Source organism: Buteo buteo, chromosome 9 (assembly GCF_964188355.1).
Source record: "Buteo buteo chromosome 9, bButBut1.hap1.1, whole genome shotgun sequence".
In the NCBI taxonomy this organism is placed as follows: domain Eukaryota; kingdom Metazoa; phylum Chordata; class Aves; order Accipitriformes; family Accipitridae; genus Buteo; species Buteo buteo.
Window position 1 is genome coordinate 13,364,651 of NC_134179.1, and position 24,524 is coordinate 13,389,174.

The following is a 24,524-nucleotide window of genomic DNA, read 5'->3' on the forward strand; positions in this document are numbered from 1 at the left end:
CAGCATGTTCCAGGCCTGTCTTGTGAAGACTGCTCTGAGCTCTGAAGGCAGACAGTCTTCCAGCCCAGTGAGACTCTGCTAACACTTCCAGGGAGGTCTGATGCAGACAATCCTGTCTGTGAATATGTGCATTCTTGCCTCCCTGGCTGTCCTGGGCAGAAGCTAGATTTCTGGGCAGCAATGAAAATCTCCCTGTCTCTCGCCCAGAATGTCCTAGCTAGTACTTCTGCATGTGCAAGGCCTTTCTGCCCAGTAATCTCATTGAGTATTGGGAATGTGGATGAATATTATTTGCACTTTATGGATGGAGAAGCCAGAAAGCCACCATCCTGCCACCCACCAGTGGGTCAGAAAGAGAAGGCTGAATCCTGTTTACCTGCTCAATAGAGTCTGTGAGTCTCTGTATTCACTACTTTAAGCTTTGTATACCAGCCCCCTGCTCATTATACAGGGAATTCATAACAATTTTACATGTCTATTCTTTTCCCCATAGCTGTTAGATGCACTTTTGAGAAGGAAAGAACAAAAGAAGAGAACACTTAAAATCCTAAAACACTCAATGTCGGGCAGTTAGACAATATTAATTATACATGTATCTGTGTATTTAGAAACTCAGTAAAACTCTTTTATTTCTCAATGATGCAGAGGAACAGCTTGTTCTGTAAAGGGAGTTTTCTAACTATAGACAGGTATCAATTCCTTTATTGACTGAATTGATTCCTTCCTCTGCTAATGCATCTACTATCCTGCACCTCCTGATAAGGTGACTCTGACATATAACTTTACATCTTTGATAAAAGGGATGAAGAAAACTTTTGTTCACAATGCTGTCAGTGTGCAGCCACTGCACATTGGTGCTTTGAAACAACAGTTGTTTTCATCATCCTAAAAGTTCCCTGATATCTGTTCACTTAAATAGCACACCACTCCATATTCTATTTTTTCTGTGGGCCAAATATATTATGAAAATGAAGGCAGTCTGTCTTGGATATTCACCAATGTTATTTTTGCCTCTGACCACAAATTTAATTTGTTCAAAAGCTGATGAGCTTTATGTCTTTGTGGTGACCCACACGCTAGAATGAACTCCAGCCACTCCTTGTTTAGGAGGCATTTGCCAGAACTGATAATGCCATTAAGCAGCTGGGAGGAATTCAAGTGCAGGTGAACTCTAGCCTCTGTCGCTTCTTAAGGAAGTGGTATGAGCAAGTGTAAAGTCAGTCGTGGATTTTTAAACGTAGGCTTACAACTTTTTTATTTTAAAGGAATTCAGAGGTTTGAAGATACTTTTAAATCATCACAGCAGGAAGATCCAGCATCATAGTCTTAAGATGATACAGGAAATGAGTACACCTCTTGGTCAGAGTATTCACCTACAGTGCTGGGGAATAGGGAAGTTGAAGTGGAGAGTCAGCAAGAGAGCTAGTGAAGAGCTACAGTCTCCAGCGGCCTGCAGCTGAGATCTAGAGGACCCTGAGCATGAAGCTTTCCTGCATATCTGGAGAAAGATAGGTCTTTCTTGTATTCTGCACAGCTGGAAAAGAGGGGAATCAGCCTTATGGCATGATGCGTGCTGTGTCTGCCAAAAGCTTCCTTCTTTGGAATGTAATTAGCATTGGACTTGGACAGATCCAGGAATGGGCAAACATATACATGATTTCATTATTATTAATGGATGCTAAAGAAGAGTTCTACGTGTTGACAAGATAATGCACAGCTTTAATATATTCAACTTCTAGAGCTGGCAGGGATTCTGATGTCTTCCTTGTGGAAAATGCCCAGCTATATAACATTTATTTTCAGTGTTTAAAATGACTGCTGAGGGAGTTGCAGGTGAAATCCTAGTCCCTGTTTCAGTCAAAGCACCCACTTCTCTTACTAGGACCTGGCCTTGCACCTCACTTTTTCAAATAAGTGTTCAGACTCTTGAGGCTGAGCAGAGAACTTTTGAGCTGTTATTCAAAATGAAGATGGAGCATGTGGTGTCTTTTCCCCCTACCCAGGGCAGCTTGTTAATTAAAATGGAGTACTCAAGAGCCTGTCTGGAAGGAACTCAGGCAGGAGAGGAGGTACAAACCCAGAGGACCAACATGAAACACAGCAAACTGTTTGTTTTTTTTTTAAATGGAAGAGTTAAAATCCAAGCTCAAAAGGACAAAGAAAGGGAAAAATCTTGATTCTGGAAAATGAGAAGGTGCTTATCAGAGGAAATGTGGATGTGTTGATATATGAATGCCAATGTACAGCAGTTTTCTTTCCAGTTCTATGCTTACTCTGAAGTGTTTTGACTTTTGAAATATATAAAAGAAAGGTGGCTTGTTGCTTGTTTCCTGTATTGGGAGAGGTGAAAAAAGAAGAGAGGACAGGTTTTGCACCATTGAAATTCTGGGGGGTAGAGGGTTTCCCTTAATGTCCATTGGTATTGAATAGAGAGAGAAACAGCTTTTTAGCATTGTACGGTAGAAAATAACTGATGTGATCTTTTGGCATTCCTGTTAGGAAAGAGGTGTACAACCTCAGTGTGAACTTTGTATTTGCTACAGTGTAACGAGAAACACTATGTTGTTGTTGATAGTGAAGATGTATTCTTCCTGGCAAAACACTGTGGGAAGCAGTTAAGACATCCAAACACTTCCATGTTATCCAGAGCTGTGAGTTTGCAGGTCATAATGCTGCTCTGTGACTAAGGGGAGTGGGATAATTTTTTTTCCTCTAGCAAGTCAAATCCTGAGAACTGAATTCTTGCAGTTCCTGTAAAGTCAAAGGTAGGGGTCTCACTGTGAATAAGAGTGCTTGGAAATGTGCTGCTGAGTACTTTTCTGCCAGGTATCCCTCTTTGATCAAGCTGGGATCTGGGCCTGATCAGCAGTTGGTCACTGAACATGCCCCATTGCAAAATGGACGACTTTATCTAGAGAGTTGAGATGTTCCTACAAGTCACCTTCACTTTCAAAACCTGCAGAGCTCTCCAGTGCTGCAGGTATTGTCAGAGTTGTGCTCTAGCAAAACATACTCCCTGAAACAGCTATGTTAACCTCTAGCAAGTCACTTAAAATCTGTGATGCTGTCCCAGACATACAGTGCAAACAAAGCACAAGTTGCTGTAGTACATTTGTACCAGGGTTTCCTGATTCTAAGGGCAGTGAGATGTGGCCTAAAATGAACCATTGTTATAAAAATGACAAAAGACACTGGGGTAAAAATCATGTTATTTCCTTTGGGAAGAAAAGAGTTCTATTTTTAGTTATTTTTTCCTTAATCTTTCTATTTCATTCTACCAGTGTTTATAGCACAGAGTACAAAACTTCTTGTTATGATTGTTCTTTGTGTGACTGCAACGTAAGTAGACATTCTGCAGCAAAATGTCTGGGATACAGAGTCCAAAGAGCTTGTGCTGCAGGAAGTTCTAAAAAACCCCACACAATCCCCTCCCACCCACCCACCCCCAAAAAACCCAAAACCCAGACAAAACAAACAAAAAAACCTAAAATGTTGTAGTTCCCATGTGAAAAATTATTATATCCTTTGGAATGTAGCTTTTGTATCTATTCTGTTAGGATTCTTTTTTTAAAATGGGGTACTTCCTTTATGGAAAATCAGATTTGCTCCAGAATTGAGGGTATTGATTTTGATTGCTAAAAGGAAGTCTGCCATTGGCAATGTTTTTGCTTTTTTTGGTGTTGAATGGTTGGCAGGGTTTCTGTTTCAGTCAGTTCTCCTGTTCTTCTGTATAGCCAGTGGACCCAACCAGACCCCTGTGGCTGCAGAGCATTGAATTTGGTTGTTTTTTTCCTCTTTGCTATTATTCTCATCTCTCCCTTGTGATGGCACAAGCAGCACAGCTGGCAAGGGAACAGATCAGAAAACTAAACTGAGTGAAAATTTGTAGAAATTTGGAAGAATTAAACTGAATTGAAGAGCAGGGGAAAATAGAAAATCTCTCATTCTCTGTCCACCTCCTCTCCCCCACCTTTCTGGGAAGCAAAAGTGCATTTGCGGGGGGATTGTTGTCTCATTCTCTCTAAATTTCAAAGGGTTTTAACCAGTGCTAGAGGGGAGGCTGGGCTGCTTTCTTGCACCTCAAAAATCACTTCATCCAAGGCTTTGTGGCAGGACAATGTGAGGAGGTTACAGTCCTACTGTAGATGAGATGATATACTGTAGATGTTGCAGAAACACAAATATTGTCTGTTCAGCCTCTTCTGTGGGTACTAAGGCTGCAACCAGATGAAGAATTCCAGGGGCATGCTGGCATAGCTCAGTGTACCTTATGCAGCTACTGGCAAAATTGCCTTTCACACTAGTCTAGTAAAAAAAACCCCAAAGTTATAACCAAGTATGTCTTCCAGCAACACAGTGTTGCTAGTGAAAAAGTTGTTATTGCATGCACAGTTATGTGAATAACAGATCCTATTTTGACTCATGCCTCTCAGCTGATCTATGTATAAGGGAGAAGTCTGTAATGAACTCCAAAGGTGGGATTTTCAAAATGACTTTAAAAAAAAAATCTGTGCTAGGCTTATATCAGAAGTCTAGGAAAAACAACAGTCAGATCCCTCAGTATATTTGAGAAGTGATTTTTGTACAGTGAACAAAAAATAAGAAACACTTAGGATGTTCTTGTATATTACAGCTGAGACAAATTAATAGCTCATCTTGTTGTTTACTTCCCCCACCTTTACTAGCAGTCATCTGGTCTTCCCTCCCCTTGTTCTTGCGCTGATGCTCACTAAAATGGCTGGAAAGGGCTTTTGTTGTGGCATGGAGCATTTTGCTGAGATTATTTCTACTATTTTAGCAAGTTGAGTAGGCTTACTTGGGTGCTCAGAAGGACTTTTTGATCTGGACTTTACAAGTCTTGGACCCTGTTCAATAGTAAGAGGCCAGGAAAGAGGAGAGGGACTGCTCCCTTTCACATGAAGCAAATTTCTAATTCATTTCAAACTGTTCTGTGAAACCATATGTTGGTTAAGAAAATTTCACAAGTACTTTACCAAGGATGTCATGCTGCCTTAGCCCTTTGTTCTCATTTATGGTAAGTAAATAGTATCCACAGACATGTATGCACAAGTAACAAATAATTTACTGAGTCTTGATCGTTTCCATTATTTTACAGGATGCCTGCCTGAAGGAAATAGTGGAGCTGAAGGCCTGTGTTGAATGGGTCTTATATGAAAGGGGCTGTCTTGGTGGTGAGTTAGGTTGGAATACAATTCACAGCAGAAAAGGGAAGCATATTTTCAGCATCTCTAGGCTATTGTTTAGATGTGTTTTACTGAAGTTTTGATAAAACTATTATTAAAAAAAAATAAAAATCTTACCACATCATGGAAACCACTTGGTTCCTTCAAGGTGATACACAAATGTAGACGAAAAATTCTGCTGTGCAGTTTCTTTGGATTGTTTTACGGTCCCTTTTGAGAAACCATTAGGAATCTCACCTACAGGTTAATTGCTGTGAAGACAGACTTTGCTCTTTTTTCCGAATACTTATCCCTTCCAGAATTTCTTCTGCCTGAGAAATTCAAAGCTTTTTACAGGTATTGCAGGAGTTTTCCGTGTCAAGACACAGGCCTTGTGAGAATGGTGTGGAAGGTGCTCTGTAGGCTGCATGTTGGAAGGTAGTCAGTGTACCTGGATGTTCCCCACTTGGGTTTCCTGCCCCTTCAGCTGCCAGCCATAGCAAGGGATGGAAATTCCTTTGGGATGTGGCAAGTCTGTCCTGGATACAGGAGCTACATGGTATTCATTTCACAGAAACATTTTCATTTAGTGTTAAATTGAGTGTGTTTCACAGGTAAACACTGCTGAGCTCAGCTGTGTGGCCTAAAAAGGAGTTTGGCCTGCACTTTAGAGATGCTGGCTCTGTGTTAGGGTGAGGGGGGCAGACAGTAGACTTTAGTATTGTACTGTCTGTGAGGTGTCTACAAGAGAACTAGTTGTTGAATAAAACTGAGCAACTTTTTCCTAGTTACTCTTTATACCAAGTTGAATATTACCCAGTATATTTACTGTCCCACTAATGCTAAATGTGTTAATGACTATGGGTATTCTCCAGCTAATCCCATTTGGAAATGAGGATGTCTCCATCCAATATGAAGTGGCATAATTGTGCAATATCCCTGTGTTGTAACTTCAGAAAGGTAACAAGCTCAGTAGATAGTGTTTTCTTTAATGTGTTAAATGTATTAGTATCTCTGGTTTATAGATAAGAACAGAAAATAGTTCACTTCTGGAGAAGACGAAGAACTACAGAAAGCCCTTGAGAAAGAGTCTTCGTTGTGTAGCTTGGCCTCAGCTGTTCATAAGAATGCAGAGATGTTACCAACTTCCCAGCACAGACCACTTGATGTTGGGTCAGGTATGCAAATGGTAGAGGCATTGTTGTCTGTGTTCAGAAATATGTACAATCACCGAGGTAGCTTCACTCTTCCCCAGACTAAAAACCGATAGCATGTGGTTGGTGATTATTGGCTTCTGAAAGGAGCAGAGCAACTTGGCTGCTTGTTTTAGACTGTTTCATTACTTCATGCATGCACTTATCCAGTGAGGAATGGGTGTACACAATAGCTCTAGCTATTATAATCAATAAGAAAAGTCTAGATACTCCTGTCAGAAGTCACTCTGCCCCAAAAGTGAAGTTGCATGGCTGGTTTGAAGCTGAAGGCTCTTTCTGTGCAACATTGAGCTGCCTTTCAGTGGCAAAGGGAGGGAAGGGAGCTGTGTGAACAGGAGGGCCTGCATACTGCAAGGGTAGCATGCAAGTTCTCAGGGTTAGAAACAAGCTGGAGCAGGCAAACAGGTACCCAACCAGCTACACAAGGAGAGTTAAACTCAGCCTCAGCTTGCTAGGCCTGAATAAAATCAGCATTAACAGAATATAAGGAGAAGGAAGGTTTCATCCAGGAATAGACTGTGCATCTAGTTAACAAGCAAGGCGTCCTGGTTTCAGGACACAAGGGATATGGGAAATTCTCACTGAGGAAATGAAATGGACAGGGGTTTGCAGGAAGTAATAGTTTTTTCTAGTCTTCAAAGTGGGCAACTCTGCAAATTTATTTTTTAGTTTTTAAGTCTTAATTGCTTAATAGCTCTGTCATTTACGTGCTTCTCGTCTGCCTGCCTCAGGCAGTATCACAGTTTTGCAATATCAAAAACTTCATGAACCCATTGGAGGCATTTCTTAATAATGGATATTTTGCAGTGGCATGATAAGCAGGCCCTTTGTGTTGGTCAGACTAGCCTTAGCACTTTGTGCTGAGATTCTGCTGTGTAATATTTGGAGTTGCTTTTTTTCCTTAGAAAACTCTTTGAATTCAAAACCCCAGATTGGTCATCATCAAGGAATGTGTTAACTCACACCGAGCTGTTTGTGTGGCCCCTTCAGTGTCAGATCTGAAAGTTCATTGCTTGACTATCTGTGATGGTGCCCTTGGCAATTCCAGTACCTTCAGGGATAAAGGTGTTACTGGACTGAGCTTCCCAGAGCAGAACTTAATCAGAATGAGACACACACATTAACAGCTGTAAGAGCCGATTTTTTGTTTGTTTGCTTGCTTTTACTACGTATTACAAATGTAATTTGTGTATCTTTTATCCATCTTAGAAAATGTAGCATGGCGTGAAATATGCATTAAAAAGTATAGCAAGTTAACAGAAGCCCTGCATGAGAACCATGTACATCTGTAAGTGGAAGGCTGTGTTTGAAAACAGAGTGATGACCTGAATAACGTGGGGTAACAGGACAGTTTGTAACAACTCACTGTGTTGGCAACTAGAAATTCCTAGCTGTGTTGGTAGTGTGGTTACTTATTAGTAATCAGTAACTTGCTTACTCTCACTAACCTTCTTATTGTTAACCTGCCTAACTATTGTTAGTAATAAGCTTATTGTTAGTAAGCCCTAATTACTAGTAGCAAGCTTTGAGCTGTGCAAATGCAAATATGCTTGTTTTCAGTCCTGTTAACAACTGGCTTCCATGGTACCATTTGTGTTCACGACATTAAACATAGTCTCATTTACAGTCTTAATTATCAGAAAAGCAGTGTATTTCTTGCCCATAAACATCTGTCTTCTCTGTACTACAACCAGTTAAGCATGTGAGGGATTTTCTCATGTGGCTAATCCTGAGATGTAGTTCTGTGAGACGCTGATCATAACTAGCCAGCACTAAAAGGCTGAAGTCCTGCTTGTCCCTGTCATCTCCTAACCTCACCCCCTTCTTTTGGCTGGGCTATTTTAGCAAGTTAATTTGACTCAGTGAAAGCATCTGAAAAACAAGGAGGAAAAGAAAGGATGGGGAGGACAGAGCTTGTGCTCTTTGGGCACAAGCAAGCTGTTTTATATGCTCAGCTGTCTATGAAAGGATTTACTCTGTGAGTAAACATGATGTACTTCCTCTGAAATACGCAGATGCCTCGTAAGACTGGATTGGGGATTTATTTCTGTGTCTTTGTGCACACTTAGTGCAGTGGAAGCCTCTTAATGCTGTTATTCCTTAATACAAAACTAGTATCTAAAGCAGTACATCAGGTCCTACAACTTTGTGCAGTTTGCCTTATTCATGTGATCCCCGATTTCTCTGCTCCTTCATCTGGCTGCTAGGTTTTTTTAGTATACAATAGGGACCAGAATTTTCTGATACCATTGTAAGTCTTAGTTCAGATCTGGCATTCCTCAAATACCTGAAATTCCTGTTGAAGAAAGAAGCAATTTTGAGTTTTGCTGGAGTATGCAAGGGCTTTTTCTTTCTTTTTTCTTTTTTCTTTTTTTTTTTTCCTAAAGCCAAGTAATTACCAAAATATTATACTACCAGAGATGTAAGACTGAAATTCCACTGAAGGGTGAGGAGGACAGACATCAGATTGTTTCTAATTTTTTCTGCTTGTTAATGTTTGTAAGCATGCAGTTGCCATATCTTGTAATAATGGACTAGTTAGTATTCCTAGACAAATGTATTCTGCATACAAAAATGATGTTTGACTTAAATTTGTGGACAACTGTATGGACATACTTTTAGAAATAATTAACATATATTTTGATCTTTAGAGTGCCTATTATCTGCTAAACTCAGGCAAGCATTTTACTTTCTGCCATTCCAGAAGCCTGATGATTCTAAATGAGACCATGATTAAATAATTTCAAAATAGCGATGACTTTAAATATTTTCTTCAAAAAGTTGAATTCTTTTGTTATTCTATTCATTTGGAACAGCTGCAAAAGGTAATGATGTAATAGTTTTTTCCTCAAAGGGAAAGAGAATGCAAACTCCTGCTTGATGTTGTGGTAATTATGTACATGAGAAGATGATTTCTAGAGGAAGTGGTACCATATATACAAAGAACGCTTGAGAAATGCAGGTAAATTTGGAAGGCAAAACAAAAGATAGAAACACCCCCTGAAGAGGGGAGGCTGTCTGGCCAAAGCTCAAGATGTTTTGTAATGGTCCACAGTAGCAACTCTTCTTGCCTCCCATAGCCTCACTGGAGTCCAGCTGGGTATTGTGCTTTTGGAGCCCTATTTCTCAAAGGTGGACACTTTGTTTTTAGAAGCGTTCAAGTGGCACTTTTATGTTAGCTTTCAAAATTATTACTGACTTCCCTCAGAACAATACAACAACATTGCATTGCACCCAGAAAAAGCATGATATCCAAAAATTCCGGTTTCTTACTTCAAAACATAGAAATAAATATAATGATACAGATAAACATAGAGAGAGTTAGAAATATATATAAACTGGCTTTATGTACAACCTGTCAATATTAACACTATTCAGTGCAAGTTAGATGGGCATGGGTGCTGAACAGTCACATGGAGCACTGCACCTGGCTGTTACTTAATTTTTATTTCTCTATGGGCCTTGTACTTCTATTTGGTTTACTCGGCAGTGATACTCCTTTTCCTGTGGAATTTGCTACTGCTAAAAACACATCATTTCTGATGTCTCTAAACTTCAGTAAATGCAGATGGCTTATTACAGTGTAGGTCCTGTGACCTTATGACCATTTTCAGCCTGAGCTCACCAGATATTAGAGCCTTTCTATAGCAACGGCACTGCCTGCGAGCACTAAACTTCCAGAATCTGCTTCCCTTTCCTGGGATGTGTAGCCCCTACAAATTATATACACTTGCAAGCCAGTGCCTTGCAGCCAAGCAATAATCCTGACCCTTCAGCTGCCTGTAATATCAACCTTCTCCAGCGTGGTGGATATGGCTACAGCTTATCTCAGTGGGAACCTGTGGCAGATGTGAGCAGATACACAGGGGGGAAGTTTAGTACAGAATTTCCAACCAAGGCTATTGCTCACATTCAGTACCATGACAATCACTTAGAAACCCAGAATGAGATCTGTAGTGTTTGTGGACTTACAAGTACCATTCTTCCAATCCTGCTGGAAATATTGTGCCTGGCACATCCTTTGATTCCATTGCCTTTTTTTATGATCACATTTTGTCGTTCGATATCCATTGCTCAACAAGTAATCTGGGTCTCTCTCCTTACAGCTTCAGGCGATAAATTCCCATTAAAGAGATGTTATTCTTGCACTTTTTAAATTCATATTTAATAGTACGGTCTACATGCAAAGTTTTCCTCCTCTTCCCACGTGGTATTTTTAATCCTTTTTTTGGATACACCTTCCTCATTTTCTTTGCAAATTTTTGAACATGTTTCTACTTTTGTGCTTTTGCCATTAATTAAAATATTAAAGACAGAATATTCAATAACCTGTGAGAAAGTTTTCTATTAATCTCATTCCTGCTAGGTAGCTTCCCTGAAAGCATAACTCATCATCATTTCTTCTTTAATGAGCTTCTTACCTTAAAATGCTTCTATTATATCATCTTTTGTGAATCAAATGAATTTTTTTTCCCTCCATGTTAATCGCATCGAAATGTTTTGAGTTCTGACAAAGTACTACATACTCTATTCTCCTTTCCTATGGTACTAGTCTGCATCTTGGTAATTTCCCAAAATCTTTCACCTGGATTTGGATTTTCATGTTGAGGTTGTTGAGGTTATTGAGGTTTTTTCTTTAAATACAGTAATTTTCATTTCAGTGCCATCATCCTATTAGTTTCTTCCTGCTTTGTCTACATTTTAAATCATCCTCCTGACAAAAAACCCACAAAAGTCAAATAATGACTTGGTTTTTAGGCCAGCCTATTGTTCATCTCATGACAGCGTGGTGTCCATGCCTCTTATTCTTTGTTTGAAGAATTTTTCACTGCTGTACTTTGCTTCGTGAGGTTTAATTCATCCTGACCTGTCTCTCCCCATTTTTGTTCTGTCATCTGTGATTTTTCTTTGCTATTTATTTCATTTTTAATTCCTTATTGGAATGCTTATCTGTTTCTTGTTTGTAATGCAATTTTTGAACAGTTTTTTTGACTTAAATTTCATTGTTCTTCCACTTTGAAAATCTGTGCTGCTCAAAGTAATTTCCATAACTGGTTCCTTTAATATCTGAAAGTTTGATCTCTTGTATCTTTTCCAAATTAAAGAATCCTAGTATATATTGTCATATGAAAACCATTTTTTTCTTTGATCATTCTTATTGCCTTCTTCCAGTTACATAATAAATCCCTTTTAAGATGGGAGGACCAGGACTGCATACAGTATTCAAGATGGAATTGCTTTTTTTTCAGTGCATAGTATTGTATAGTTTAGGAATATTTTTTTACCCTCACATGCATTTATTTGCACTTATTAAAACTGAAGTATATCTGTTCTTCTTCTATCATTGTCACAAGATCCTTCAGCATGTTCTTTGCAGTCAGTTTCATTTTTTCACAGCATTGAATAACTCTATGACCTCAGCAAACTCTTTGCAATGGATACTACAGCTCCCTTCTGACTATGCTGAACAGTTTTAATCTCACCGAATGTCTGCCAATAACCACATTTACACTGTGAAAACTGATGTCTTCCTTCCTCAACTTTTAATTGATTACTAATTCATGAAGACTTTTCTTTTCCTACAATGCGGTTGGTTTCTTTAAGATCCTTTGATAACAAATTGTGTCAAATGCTTCCTGGAAATCTACGTAAATCATATCAGTTGGATCCCCTTAGTCCACATGATTCTGCTTGGCTTTTTCAGAAATGCTAAAAAAGTTAAGGCCTAACCTCCAAAAGCTGTACTAACTCTTCCTTGTTATAACATATTTATTCGTGTTCATTAATTCTGTTCTGAGTATGGTTAATATAGTAAAAATTCAGTGAAAAACTTGATCTAAGTTATACGCAGGTCCTGAATGCCACCTTCTAAAACCTGGAAAAAAAAGCATTGCTTTTGCTACTTCCTTCCAGTTCAACGGAGTTTTAGCAATTTATTTACTTTAATAGTTCAACAATTATTTATTTGTTCTTTTAGAACACTTAGTTGAGTGCTGTCAGATCTTAAAAACGGATGTGAATTTTTTCTGATTTGAAACCTCTTCAATTAATCTTTAAGAAAAACATAATTTAGAGCTCCTCTGCTTTCTTTCAAAACAAATTTGATTTACTAAAGAGACAACAGCAACATGTGACTATGAATTCAGTAACACTGTACAACTCTTCAGAATTATAGAATACTGGCAAGTACAAGCAAACCAACCTTGAGTTTGTACTGTGAGGTTGTTGGGTATTACTGGAGATTGTAAACTGATTTTCCTTGTTAAGTAATGATTAGTACTTTCATTTATGACATATATACAATGGATATTTTATTTAAGTAAAAAAATAAGTTTCAAATTCATATTAGCTATGCTCACACTTAAAAAATAAATAAAAGTAATAATGATAGAAATCTTCCAAACATTGTTACAGTTTCTCAAAGTCAGGAGGAAGAAATAGTAACAGATTTAGTCCGTGCTCTTGCATGCAGCATGGAAGAAAATAATAAAAAAATAAAAATCCTTATTGTTAGTCATTGCAGATGCTTTTGCAAACCTGATAGTTTTAACAAATGCATTTACTATTCAATGAATATGTTTTGAGTACCTGTGCAATGTTGCATTGTACTGTCCAGACAAAGCTTGTTTGAAATCCTTGTTTGTGGTCTGTTATTATATGGATGCATTCTTTTACTTACTATCTCTCCTAACAATGCATACGACAGGTTAGCAAGAAAGCTTGTAATAGTAGGAGAAGGTACTACTGATATAAAGAATAAAAAACCCAAACAAACAAACCCAAACCTTCCATTTGCATTCTTTGTTGTGTAGTAGCAGAAGTCCTGAGTAGCAAGCGTGTACAAAAAGGTAGTAAAGCACTTCTTTCCATACTTTCATGCACCTAGAGTTGCTGGGCTACATTTTTATCTGCTGTAGTAAGATTTTTGCTTTACAGTGTATGTTTACTGTCTTAATAAAGAAATTTGAAGATTAATGTCTGCATTTGTCACTATGTTAGGAAGAATGATTTTACATCACCACGGGATGAGCTCTTCAAAACAAAATGGAGATGAAAGAACAGTTTTAGGGCTTGGTTAGACAGTAATGCAAGATCTGCACTATGGAACATACTATTCTACTGACCTATTCTTCTACCTTACTTGTCTGTAAGCATTAAAAATCTCTGTGAAAGTTTAAGTGCCTGCTCTCAGTGTATCCTAGGCATTTTCTCCTCTGTAGGGAGAGCCTTCAGTGATGGCAATACTGTTAATATTTTAGCCGGACAAAGTAGTTGAGTTGATAAAACAGCTTGTTTCCTCCAAAAGTAGTAATCTTTTCTGGCCCTGGCACTCATCTGACCCACCTCTGAGCCGATTCAGCTCACTTAAGTGGGCAGAAGATGGACTCCATGGGAAGAGGAAGGAGGAATTGAACAGATTAATTTGGCCATATTGTCTAACTGCATAGCAAGTTGTCTTCCTAGCAGCTGCTCTGCTAAAAACAGTCAGAGGTCTTGCACAACAAACCCTGGTCTATTCACTGCTGTCCTAGAAGCTATTGCAGGAGGACACCCCAGAAGTACTGAAATGTTTGAGACTGGGAGGTGCTGATAATGGTAAATTACTACTCCAGAATTTTATCTGGCTTCGCTAGCATGCAGAAAGAGCTGGACATGTTAAGACCTCAGTACTCACCAACACAGCATGCAAGACATTATTATTAAATAGTGGTTGCAATTTATTTTATGAACAGAGGTGCACTAATATCACCAAAGATTAGAATAAAGATTAATATAAAATTCTTGGTGGAAATTAGTAACTTGATCTTTCTTACTGGAAAACAGCCAAATTTCTGTGCTGGCAAGACTGTTAAGCTAAGCGGTTTAAATTGACAGAATTTTGTATCAGTAGCAAAGCGCCAAGTTTTTCTTTGGTGTCCATTTCACTGCCAGCAATGAAATAAGGTTCCTGAGCCCCAGGCCATCCTGTCTGCCTTCCTTTCAGTCAGCTTCATCATCACTAGGTTTCTCTTCTGAATCATCATTTTCATATTCCTCATCCTCATAGTTGAAGGCACCCTCAGCTTCAGGGTCAGACTGACCTTCCTCTTCACACTCATGGGACTGGCCTGACCGAGAGCTGGGTCTTGAATGATCCTTCTCCTCCTCCTGGGAATGGCCAAGCGACAGGCCTGCCTTTGCTTCCTCTTTCTCCTCCTCCTCTTCACGGTGCTGGTCAGAGGAGGGGCTGGACCCAGCCTCCCATGAGTGGCAAGGTTGATGAGCATAAGGGCTGGCTCTTGCCTCTTCTTCATCCTCCAGCTCACTGAATTGGCCATCCTGGGTGGAGGTTTTGACACCTTTCCTCTTCTCTCCCTCCTTCTCCTCCTCCTCCTCACAGGACTGCTCAGACCGAGGACTGCTGTCAGCTGCTTCCTCAAAGGATTCCCTTTCTTTCACTTTATCCTCGATGACTCTGCAAAGACAATTTCTATGTGTGATTTTATTTTCAGGTAAGATGCTTTCTAGTAGGTTTTAAACTACCTTCAGGTAATCTAGGACAAACCTGGTAGACTTGGCTGGGGTGGAACTGGGGAAGGAAAAGGGGGACACTAGATCTCCTTTTATGTTAGAAAGTAACTCAACAGTATTGCTTATATATTTCAATTTTTTTCTTTCTGCTTCTTTTTAAATTTTAACACCTAATGGATATTGAAAATTATTTTTTATAAGGCTTATTTTAAAAATCAGTAAAGGTAATGCAGAATTAAGTGACTTACTAGCAACCTGCCAGAATTTTTGGTGAAAGGAACAAATAAAAAAATGTTTTTCTTTTTTTTTTTTTGACGTGAATTGCATAACATATCCAGTGCTCTCCTCTGATTTATGAAATAATATTTAATTAAGGAAAGAACATTAAAAATACATACTAATGCTAACATTAGTAAAGCTAACTACATAGTAAAATATTTACCTAGGAAATAGTACAAATAATTAAAAAACCCCACCAAAACCCCTAAACTTCCACATCAAAAACTAGTTTCTAATTACTAGGTACGTAGTGGCAAAAAAAAAAAAAAAAAAGCCTTTAGAAATCTCTACCTTTCTCTGGCATTAGTGGAGTTATTAAAATCTTCAGCACTGGAGCACTGTAGCAATTTAGTTGTTTTTCCTTTCTTTGAAACAAACTCTGGGCAAATCCCCAGCGCTCTCAGTCTGCTAGAATAATGCTTTTCTGCAGCTATTCTGGCATTTTTCTGTAGGAAAATCACAATGGTTATTTGTTATCTAAATGCATTAAGTGCCTGTCTTTTGATACTTTTATTTGTTTGTATTAATACTTTTTCATTAATTGCATCTGACAAGTTGAATGATTATTCGCTGCAGTTAAGAATGGGAAAACAATACTTGAAAACTTTACCCTAGATTTTCCTTTTCTGTACTAGTTTAAATCCAGTTTGCTCCCTGCGCCCACTGGCTAATGAAGAGCTATACATTTTGTATATAGCTATTGAGGGAGAAGGGGGAAGATGTGGACATGTAGAAAATCAGATGTAGTCTTTCTAGGGCTTCTCCCTTATCCCCTCTCCTCCTCCTCTGTCTTCCCTCTCTGGGAGCTGCTGCCCTAAAAAAGTAGTATTGATTCACCTTCTTACAGTGCTGTTTAACAAATTACACAGATGTGTATCTGCCTCTGAAACTGAGGGTGTAAATTCTGTTCCTCCATGTAATATCTGAGCGAGGAGGACTTGTCCTCCAATCTACACAGATGCTCCTGCCCCGCAGCGATGGCAGATCAGGAAACCCACATGGAGAGAAGGGACAAGGGAACCAGTGATCCATGACTTGCTGCCTCTCTGGGTCTGGAAAGAGGTCAGGGACCACACTACCAGCTGTACTGAAATGGACAGATAAAAATACACTGTACCTGAGCTTTACAGTAGACACTAAGAATACTTGAATTTTCTTACCACTTCTTTTCCAACTTAAACCTCTCACATTTTGTTGCTGTAATTTTTTGTTGTGTTTAGAATTACTCATGCTGTAACCGAATCAGACAACACGTTTACAACAGCCATCTCAGTTCCCTGTGCAAGCATGCCATGAATGCTTAGTCACAAAAATTCGTAATATTTTTATGGAGATGGGGCAACAGAGATTAAAACAGCCAAATACTGGTCTCAAAAGTCTTTTTCAGATATCTTCTAAAAATGTCTGACTACAAATGTCTTATGCAGTATTTGAAGAGAAGATTAAGAAGTCATACAGAAGTAAGACAACCTGAGTGACTCTTTCAAAAAGCAATGGCCTTTGTTTTACTCTTTCTTCCATTTCTTGTAACTCTTGCAAATACTCTTGCATTCTCTGCTTCTCATAATTCCTAAGGGAAGTAGAGTACAAGGAAAATTATTATTAATTTATAATACAAGAAGTAATTTTCTACAGCAGCTAAATTGCTCATAACAAACTAAATACTATACTTAAAGATACATATAAGGTAAATTATTTTATGGTGGTTATAGGGTCTGAGGTGTATTGTCTCATTTTCACAGCAATTGCTTGCCTGTAAGTACTGAACAAAACTGTCTCTGAAGTAGTCACTTTGGATAAGCAGAGAGGGGTCCTGGCTAGTGAGGTTAAGTAGAGGTTATCTGAGTTTGGATTCTTAGGGGTTTTTTGGATACTTAGGGGTTTTTTTAAATTTGGATACTTGGGGTTTTTTTTAAATGCTGATTTAATACAGATATTCCAGTTGTTCTAAGCAAAATTAAACAGAATACACCATAGGAGATTAGTATAATTGAATAAAAATCAGTACTTCAAGGTAAAGTTTGACGATGAGAATCTTGCTACTTTACCAGTCTGTCTGACAAGAGGGGTGGCCACATTCTGGATCACGGTGCACTTTTTTCCCTAGTTGGTTTGTCAAGGGCCCAGTCAATAGAGCAGGATGATGAAACTGTTGATTCATCAACTGAAATGGTATCTCAGATCATGGCAAGCACTAGATAATCCAGGTAGTATGGGCTGTAATCCTCGGTGTGTGAACAAAGACACCTCTCTGTGATGCTGCCTCTGTACTGGGCCAGCTCTAGCATTACTAAGTCAGATACTTAAGGGCGAGTATGAGAGCTAGGGATCATTTTACACTTCTGTCTCCTCCTGCCTCTTTCCCTTACCATCCTCTGAATTTCTGCAATATGGCTGTGCATTAAGGCAAGTTATTCACCATTTTGAGGGAGTGAACTTCATTGTTGCTACTTGCTTGCTCTCTCAGGCAGCTTTCTACAAACCTAATTAGCTGTTAGAAGAGCACTTAAATTAATATACCTTATTACCCAGCCTATGCTGAAATAAGCATTATCAAGTTAAGCACTTGTACCAGCCTTAATGCATCAGCACTAGGGAAGTAATCTTGCTTTGTAATAGCATAATTTTATGCGCAGACAAGAATTAAGCATGAGTGTTTTACAATACTCCTGAAATCGGATTAAGCTAAATACTCTAATGTGAAGTTCGCTGTTGAATGAACTCAAATCAAATCTGTAAACACACCCACTGTCTCTCTTAATTCTCCTCCCTGCTGCTGTAACTCAGATTGTTTTCTGCTTCTGTCCTACAGTCAGCAGATCATCTGCCCAAGGATACTTACATTATAAAGCTCCTGTTCTTAACAGTATTTGGTGGTTGTGTTAAAAAAGCAATTGTGCTTCAGCTCTGACTCCAGCAAAATAGTTAAAAGGGACTGCCCTCTTTGACCTGCATCTCTACCACTGCAGCTCTGCTCTCCGGGACCCTGTGTAAGCCCTGCTTCTCCTAGACTCCTGCTTCTTCCTACGTGTGCTTTGGCTTCAGCTGTCTTTGGGGGAGGCGGTGGGTGTGCGTAGATGTATGCTGGATAGTCACTGACCGCCCACATGGCCAAGCAAAGTGCTTGTTGCAGTGCTGCTTCTAGCATATCCCGGCTGAGCCACTGCACTTCATGCTCTCAGCATGGGAGAATGTACATGCTTCAGTTTCTGCTGCATTTTCTCTTTCTGGTCACAGGGAAGCAACATTGGTGCTGAATAACCATTACAGAGTTTGCTGCTGGAACAATGTGCAGTATTGTCTTGCAGGTGGTGCTGCACTATTTTAGCAAATTTGCTTGTAACAGCCCAGAGTTTAAAGCCTATTAGGAGTAAATCCACAGTTTTCTATTTTAGCTATAAAGAAAGAAGAGATCCATGCAAAGCAAAAAAAGAATGAGGAAACCTTATTAGTTACCTTTCAACTCAGCCATAAAGACAGCCCTAGCTTCCACCCTCGTTTCAGAAAAATCTCTATCCTGGACCATATTCCAAACACCTTAAAGTTTAGTATGGTAATTTAAAAGTTGCTAGTCCAAGCTATGAATCTTGTAATCAGGCGTATCTCATGATAGTTCACCCTTGTATTGTTTTGTTCTACTACTGTCAGTTACTGGCAATTTGCCTGGGTACTAGAAATTAGGATTCGTATTCACTGCCCAAGAATCCCGCCTGTGCATGAAGCAGCAGGGGCAGAGCAGTCAGTACCTCTCACCATCTCCACGTAACAGCACCATAAATGGACGATACTGCTGCAGTGCCATCATGCCAAGACAGATTATAAACCTCACTAAAGACTTATTCAAACAGGACTAATTTTTTTTTTCTAGGATTATAAAGAACAAGAAGCAGAAATGGTTAATTAGCCACAAACACAAGGTCAAGCAATTGTGGAGTCAGATTAGCATCAGAAAGCTGGAGCCATGTGGACTTCGAGCTTACAGCAGGCTCTGATGTTTTTCCACGTGTACCGCTTTCCTCAGTCATATGGAAACAGTCTGAATTTGGATCTTTACTAAAGGTAACTTTGGATTCCATTCCTCCTAAGCACCAGCAGCTTCCTTGTTAGCTGCTGCTATGTGTGCTTAGCTAAAATAATATTCTTGCTCTAATTTTCCCTCTTAAGTGGGGACCTGCTGGGACAAAGAATTGAATTGTGAAATGTTTACTACTGTAGGAGACAGCTAGCACCAAAGTTGTACCAACATCTTATCAATCCAGCAGTGCAAGGATATTCTGTAACTACACTATTCCTTTTCCTTTTGATTTTTTGAAACTTTTCCTCTTTAGTTGGTATGTCAATTGAGAAAACACAGGAGTCTCCTGTTAGCTAATCTATAATACTGTAAGGTGGAACTTACAGATTGAAATCATTAGAACAGGCAACAATTTCCCAGTTGAAACAGTAAACTTGGCCACCTTTTTTACTAGCTTCTTGTACAGTGTATAATTTATCAAATGTGTAATTATGTAAACTTAGACTATGCTATTTTTTACGTTGTATGTTTAACATACAACGTAGAATGAGAGGTTCAGGATTCAGGGGAATGCAACAAAATACCTGAATGTTTTTAATTTGGATTTAGACATCTGAGCTAGGCTCTGATGTGGGTCATTGGCCTCAGCCCGAGCTGTTACAATTTTCTGGAGTTTTTTCGTTCTTTGTTTCTGCTTTGTTCTGTTCCTTTTTTGTTGTTCTTCCAGCTTTCTCTTTTCCTCAAGTGAATCCCTGGTGGAAAAATAAACTAAGGCTGAATTCATTTTAAGTCAAGAGCAAGACTTCAAAGGAAACTTTGGCAAAGGAGATTCAAAAGAGAAAAACAGGGTGGAAACAGGGTTGGCATAAGAGGACACAAGGTATGTGCCATTTTAAGGGATTCAGGCATATCCTGGGAAACAGCAGTCATTTATCCCTTTCCTACGGACATTCTACTGTTTAACAATCATAAATACTAATTAAGTCCTATATTTAAATACTTTAAGTTTTACATTATAATTAAGCCCTTATATTAATGTATTAAGTCTTATATGGAGGAACTGACTACATAGTTAGAAATAGAAAGGAGGTCTACTCTTAAAGTATATATAAAATGCAGAGCACCACTGAAGTAGTCACCTTAAGGCTTGTAGCCGCCGTCTTGTGGATTCTGTGATTCTTGGTGATTTAGATTCTCCAAATCCTGAGAGATGTGAATTTGCACTTGAACGTCTCACTTGAGGTTTATGTCTTGGAGAGGCGTATGGCCAGCGTGTTTCTTTCAACTTTTCTTCATCCCCTTGAATGTCCTTCAAAATCTTCCCCTTGTTTGAGGGAATATATGGAGTACGAAGATCAAAAGGTTCACAGACTGTAAGGTGTTTCACTTGTTTTTGTTGCAGGAGCCGTTTCTGAAACTTCTGGTGTAGTAGTTCAAAATCTGGAACACTTGATTTGATCTTGGGTTTATGTTCTGTTTCCTTTGGTTCAATGCACTTGTGTTTCTTCTTTTTATTGGTATCTTTTAAAGCCAGTCTGCTGGTGGGTAGAGATGAATTACGTAGCAACTCTTCAGCTCTCATTCTGATCCTGATTTCTCTGCAGAGCTCTTCCTCCCTTAGCTTGTCGTTAACAGCTGGACTATAAACACATTTAGGAACTGGTTTTGCTTTGAACAGGTTTGTTTTCTTTTCAGGTGCGGAAAGGTCTCTTAATTGCATTTTCCTAATTTCATTCCTTTGCTTCTCTCGTTCAAGGAATTTAAATGGCTTCTGAGAAGCCAAGAGCTTGAGTTTGCTTCTCTCTTTCACAGACCTCCTGCGTTCTTCGTTTCGTTGCAGGATTTCATGGTAGAGTGGAAGGAAAACAGCAGCGGGCACTGGATTGGCTCGGAATTTTTTCTGACACTCTGCTTCTTCCTCTAGTTGCTTCTTCAGTAAGTTGTTTTCCATTTCAATCTGTGACTTTGATTTGACATTCTGTTCTTTTTTTCTAGCTTCTCTGATAGTCATCTGGAAAGGCTTGGGCACAGTAACTTTTGGTGACCATGCTTTCTGTTTCTTCCGTATCATTCTGAAGGCTGGTGAGCTTGGTAAGCTGTGTTTGGTGTGAGAGATGTAGTCTTCCACAGAAAACCCGTCCCACATTTTTTCGATCTGTTGCTTAGCAAATGCAGATGATCCAGTTTCACTACCATTTTCTTCAAATGCTAATTCTCTGTCAGACCTATCAGATATACTTGAGCCTAAGGGATCACTTAAGTCAGAGTCTGAAAAGGATTTGTGTAAATTTAGAGGCTGATATGAGCTCTTCTCCCAAGTTGGCCTTTAAAAAAAGGAAAAAAAAAAGTTGGTTTGGGTCCAGTCCAACATTGATGCAAAGCCAGTAACTTCCACTTTAAGGTATCATCATTGGAAATAAAAATGAACAGCACTGGCGGGGAAGAGGCGAAGGGAAAAGAGAAGCACACTGAGCGCTCACACCAGATCATAGTTTTAAGTAAGTGCCAATCCTGAACAAGTCAGTACTACTTAAAGAAAGGCACCCTGCTTTACTAAACCTGTTGCCCAGTCTCTGCTGTACACACACTTGTAAATCTCACAGTCCGTTAGCAAGGTGAATAAGCATTTTTGTTATTAAAACTAACTTTTCTGTGATTATCTGCTTATAGGAAATGGGAGAGTAACGCTTTCCAGTCCCAGAAAAAAACCTGCTGTTTTACAGATGTCTGCAAAGCATTTGAGAATCTTCAGATAAAACGTACCATCAAACTTACCTACAACACATGTTAAAAGCAGCATTTTTCTTGTCCAAGGGCTGTACTCCTTTTAAATACAGTTTATTCCGATACATGCTTTCTAATTTTGCCATGGTCTCCAAGTGGGCATTCTTCAATTCTTCTAACTTCAAGTAATATTCTTGATTTGAATTGCACATTTTGGAAAAGTCTATCCACTTGTCACAGTCCCTATTTAGAGAGAGTGTCTGCTCTCTGTCAGTATTGGAATCCAAATCAAAACCATCCTAGAAGAGATGTTTGTAAAGCTTTCTGACTGTTAAAAGAAAGGGGAACAAGGTTCTTAATATTGCTTTATCCTAATTAAGTCTAATGAACGATACAGTAACACCAAACAGAGGTACCTGTATACAAACGTTAGTGCAGTTACATGGAATAATCTTATTGCATAATGATTTATATATCCTAAGGGTCCTATTTAAAGCATGTGAAGTTCCTAAGTCTGTCCCTGTAATCAATACATATATACCAGGAAATATGATCAAAAGGACTTATCAAAAGAAAACAGTTTAACTATTTTGTACAGTGTAATTTTTCCTTGATAACTATGCAGCTCTAAAAAAGCCTTTCTTTAAAAGCAAACAAAACCACAACAGAACCTTCTCTGCCTCCCATTTCCGTAAGCATTCTAAAAATAAGTCATTAGATATCTTGTGTAAAAATGTTTATTCCCATTTCCATAGCTTACTGTGAAGTGACAGGAATTCTGCACAGCTTATAGTTCCAATACTGTCTGGCAGCTTGCAGCTGTGGCAGGTAAGGCCATTCTTTAAATATTTTTAAAGCTTACACAAGTTAGAGAAGCTACTAAAACCAGGTCAGTTGGCATTACAAAGGCTTCCTTTACATTACTTTTAACCACCGCATTTTAAAATATTACAGGACCCTTTCTTTATCCAAAAATTAGAATAATACTTTTCCACACAGAGGTATTTTAATAAGCTCTGACATTCCAACAAAAAGTTGTGTTCACGTTTTGTCAGCTTTTCACTGCAAAAATCTGTAACTCGGTTTTTGCATAGCCTAGTGACCTAATGCAACATGAATTACATGATCAAAGCAGTAAACTTAAAACGCTGCTACGGGACGCCCAGCGAAAGGCACCATCCGCCTCCTTCTGAACCTGCCGCTTCTGACATTGCGCATAAACCTCCCGCTTTCCGTTCTCGATCCGCAGAACGACCCGGGCCTCTTCCCTGGGCTCGGCCATCGCCAGTTCTTACAGTCGCGCTTCGACCCCGGGGCGGCACGAGCTCATTAAGAGATCGCTGCCGCCCGGGCGCTGCAGCAGGGCCATCTGTCAGCTTCTGCCCCGCCTGCGCGCTTGGGCCACGGGTCACTGCCGAGAGGGCCGAAAACCGACGGGCACAAGGCTGCTTCGGAGGCCCGCCGCTCCAGGGCGGGCTTGCGGGGCAAGGGCACGCAGCCTGCGGAGCCGGTACGGCCGGGTTAAGGCGAGCCCGTCCCCCAGCCTCAGGCCTCCCGCGCGTCCCCCCGCCCGCCTGACGACCGCCGAGGGCGCTTCCCGCTTCCCACCCGCCCCCAGACCGGCGCGGCGGCCCGGCAGACACCCCCCTCCCCCCCCAGCCCCGGCGGTACCTGCGCGGCGGCGGCGGGCGGCGGCCCCCGCTCGTACAGCGCGGCGGGCGCCCGGGTGCGCGGGTCGAGCGGGGTGCGGAGGCAGGAGGCGGCCAGCAGCGCCGCGCGGTGAGCCGCCTCCATGGCGGCCGCTCAGCCCCGCCGCCGCCGGCGCGCAGGGAAGCCCAGGAGGGAAGGCGGCAGGGCCGGGGGAGGCTCCCGCTCCGCCTCCGCCGGGCGGAAGAGGAGCGCTTTATCCGCCGCGGGGGCGGAGGGCCCGGCCGGTTCCGCTCAGGGCTCTGCCGGCCCTGGGCCGAGAAGGGGCTGCTGCGCCCGCCAGAGCCCGTTGGAGAGGCGGCAGCGGCCGGCGGCCAACGCGAGCCTTCTGCCAGGCGGGCACCCCCCCGCTCCGGGTGCGGGACAGGCGCTGCCCCGTCCTCCTCGAGCGCCTGCGAGGAGGAGGAGGAGGAGGAGGAGGAGGAGGAGGAGGAGGAGGAGGAGGAGGGCGGCTGGAGTCCGTCACCCCTCCGCATCCGCAACGCTTGCTCGCTGCTGTGCTCCTCTGCGTGCTGGCCGCACCCATCTTTAGGTAACTTTCTGCAGGATTTCACTCGGAACTCCTAACTCTCTCCTTGACAAGCCCACGGTTTTTTACCCCCTCAGGTTAGCAAAGAATCTTCTCGCGTCTTAAAGTTTGCACTTCAGATAAGCAATTCAGGCCTAAGGGTAAACCAGGGTCAGCAGGAATGTTCTTCCACCTCTGCAGAGAGGCATTAATGATTGATGGACCTATTCATTGTAGTGAAATTATAAATACCTTTTATGCAAAGAAACGGATGGAAAGATTCAATCAATCACACACAACCGTTGTTCTAAGTCTTGTCACGAATTGGACGTTTGTGATGGTGGGGAAGGAAAGCTTTAATCAAAGTTAATACCTTAACTAAA

General features: G+C 40.5%; 1 protein-coding gene and 1 long non-coding RNA gene across 22 annotated transcripts in view; one reads left to right on the forward strand and one right to left on the reverse strand.

Annotated features, from left to right (window-relative positions):
- Positions 1–22,051, forward strand: part of LOC142034349 (uncharacterized) — an 89,498-nt gene extending 67,447 nt beyond the window's left edge. For 11 of the 18 annotated variants that reach the window (XR_012651599.1, XR_012651600.1, XR_012651593.1 and 8 more), the window contains 6 exons: positions 1,266–6,361; positions 14,778–14,889; positions 18,000–18,177; positions 19,056–20,082; positions 21,198–21,293; positions 21,873–22,051. This is a non-coding gene — a long non-coding RNA (uncharacterized LOC142034349). Of the gene's footprint in view, positions 1–1,265; positions 6,362–14,777; positions 14,890–17,999; positions 18,178–19,055; positions 20,083–21,197; positions 21,294–21,603; positions 21,701–21,872 lie in introns of all 18 variants that reach the window. The other 7 variants (XR_012651598.1, XR_012651606.1, XR_012651607.1 and 4 more) reach the window with 6 other exon arrangements.
- FAM161A (FAM161 centrosomal protein A) lies at positions 12,678–24,022 on the reverse strand. Of its 4 annotated transcripts, none has more exons than XM_075035429.1 (7): positions 23,598–24,022; positions 21,978–22,225; positions 20,342–21,526; positions 19,787–19,954; positions 16,658–16,757; positions 15,479–15,633; positions 12,678–14,852 (listed from the first exon to the last, which is right to left on the reverse strand). In XM_075035429.1, exons 1-7 carry the CDS (start codon positions 23,718–23,720, stop codon positions 14,378–14,380), a joined length of 2,454 nt encoding a protein of 817 aa, XP_074891530.1. In that variant the 5' UTR covers positions 23,721–24,022; the 3' UTR covers positions 12,678–14,377. The 4 variants fall into 4 exon arrangements, with proteins under 4 accessions (XP_074891530.1, XP_074891532.1, XP_074891531.1 ...); XM_075035431.1 differs by having other exon boundaries at positions 21,978–22,254; positions 23,598–23,726; XM_075035430.1 differs by lacking the exon at positions 19,787–19,954 and having other exon boundaries at positions 23,598–24,021.
- Between the last annotated feature and the right edge of the window lie 502 nt (positions 24,023–24,524).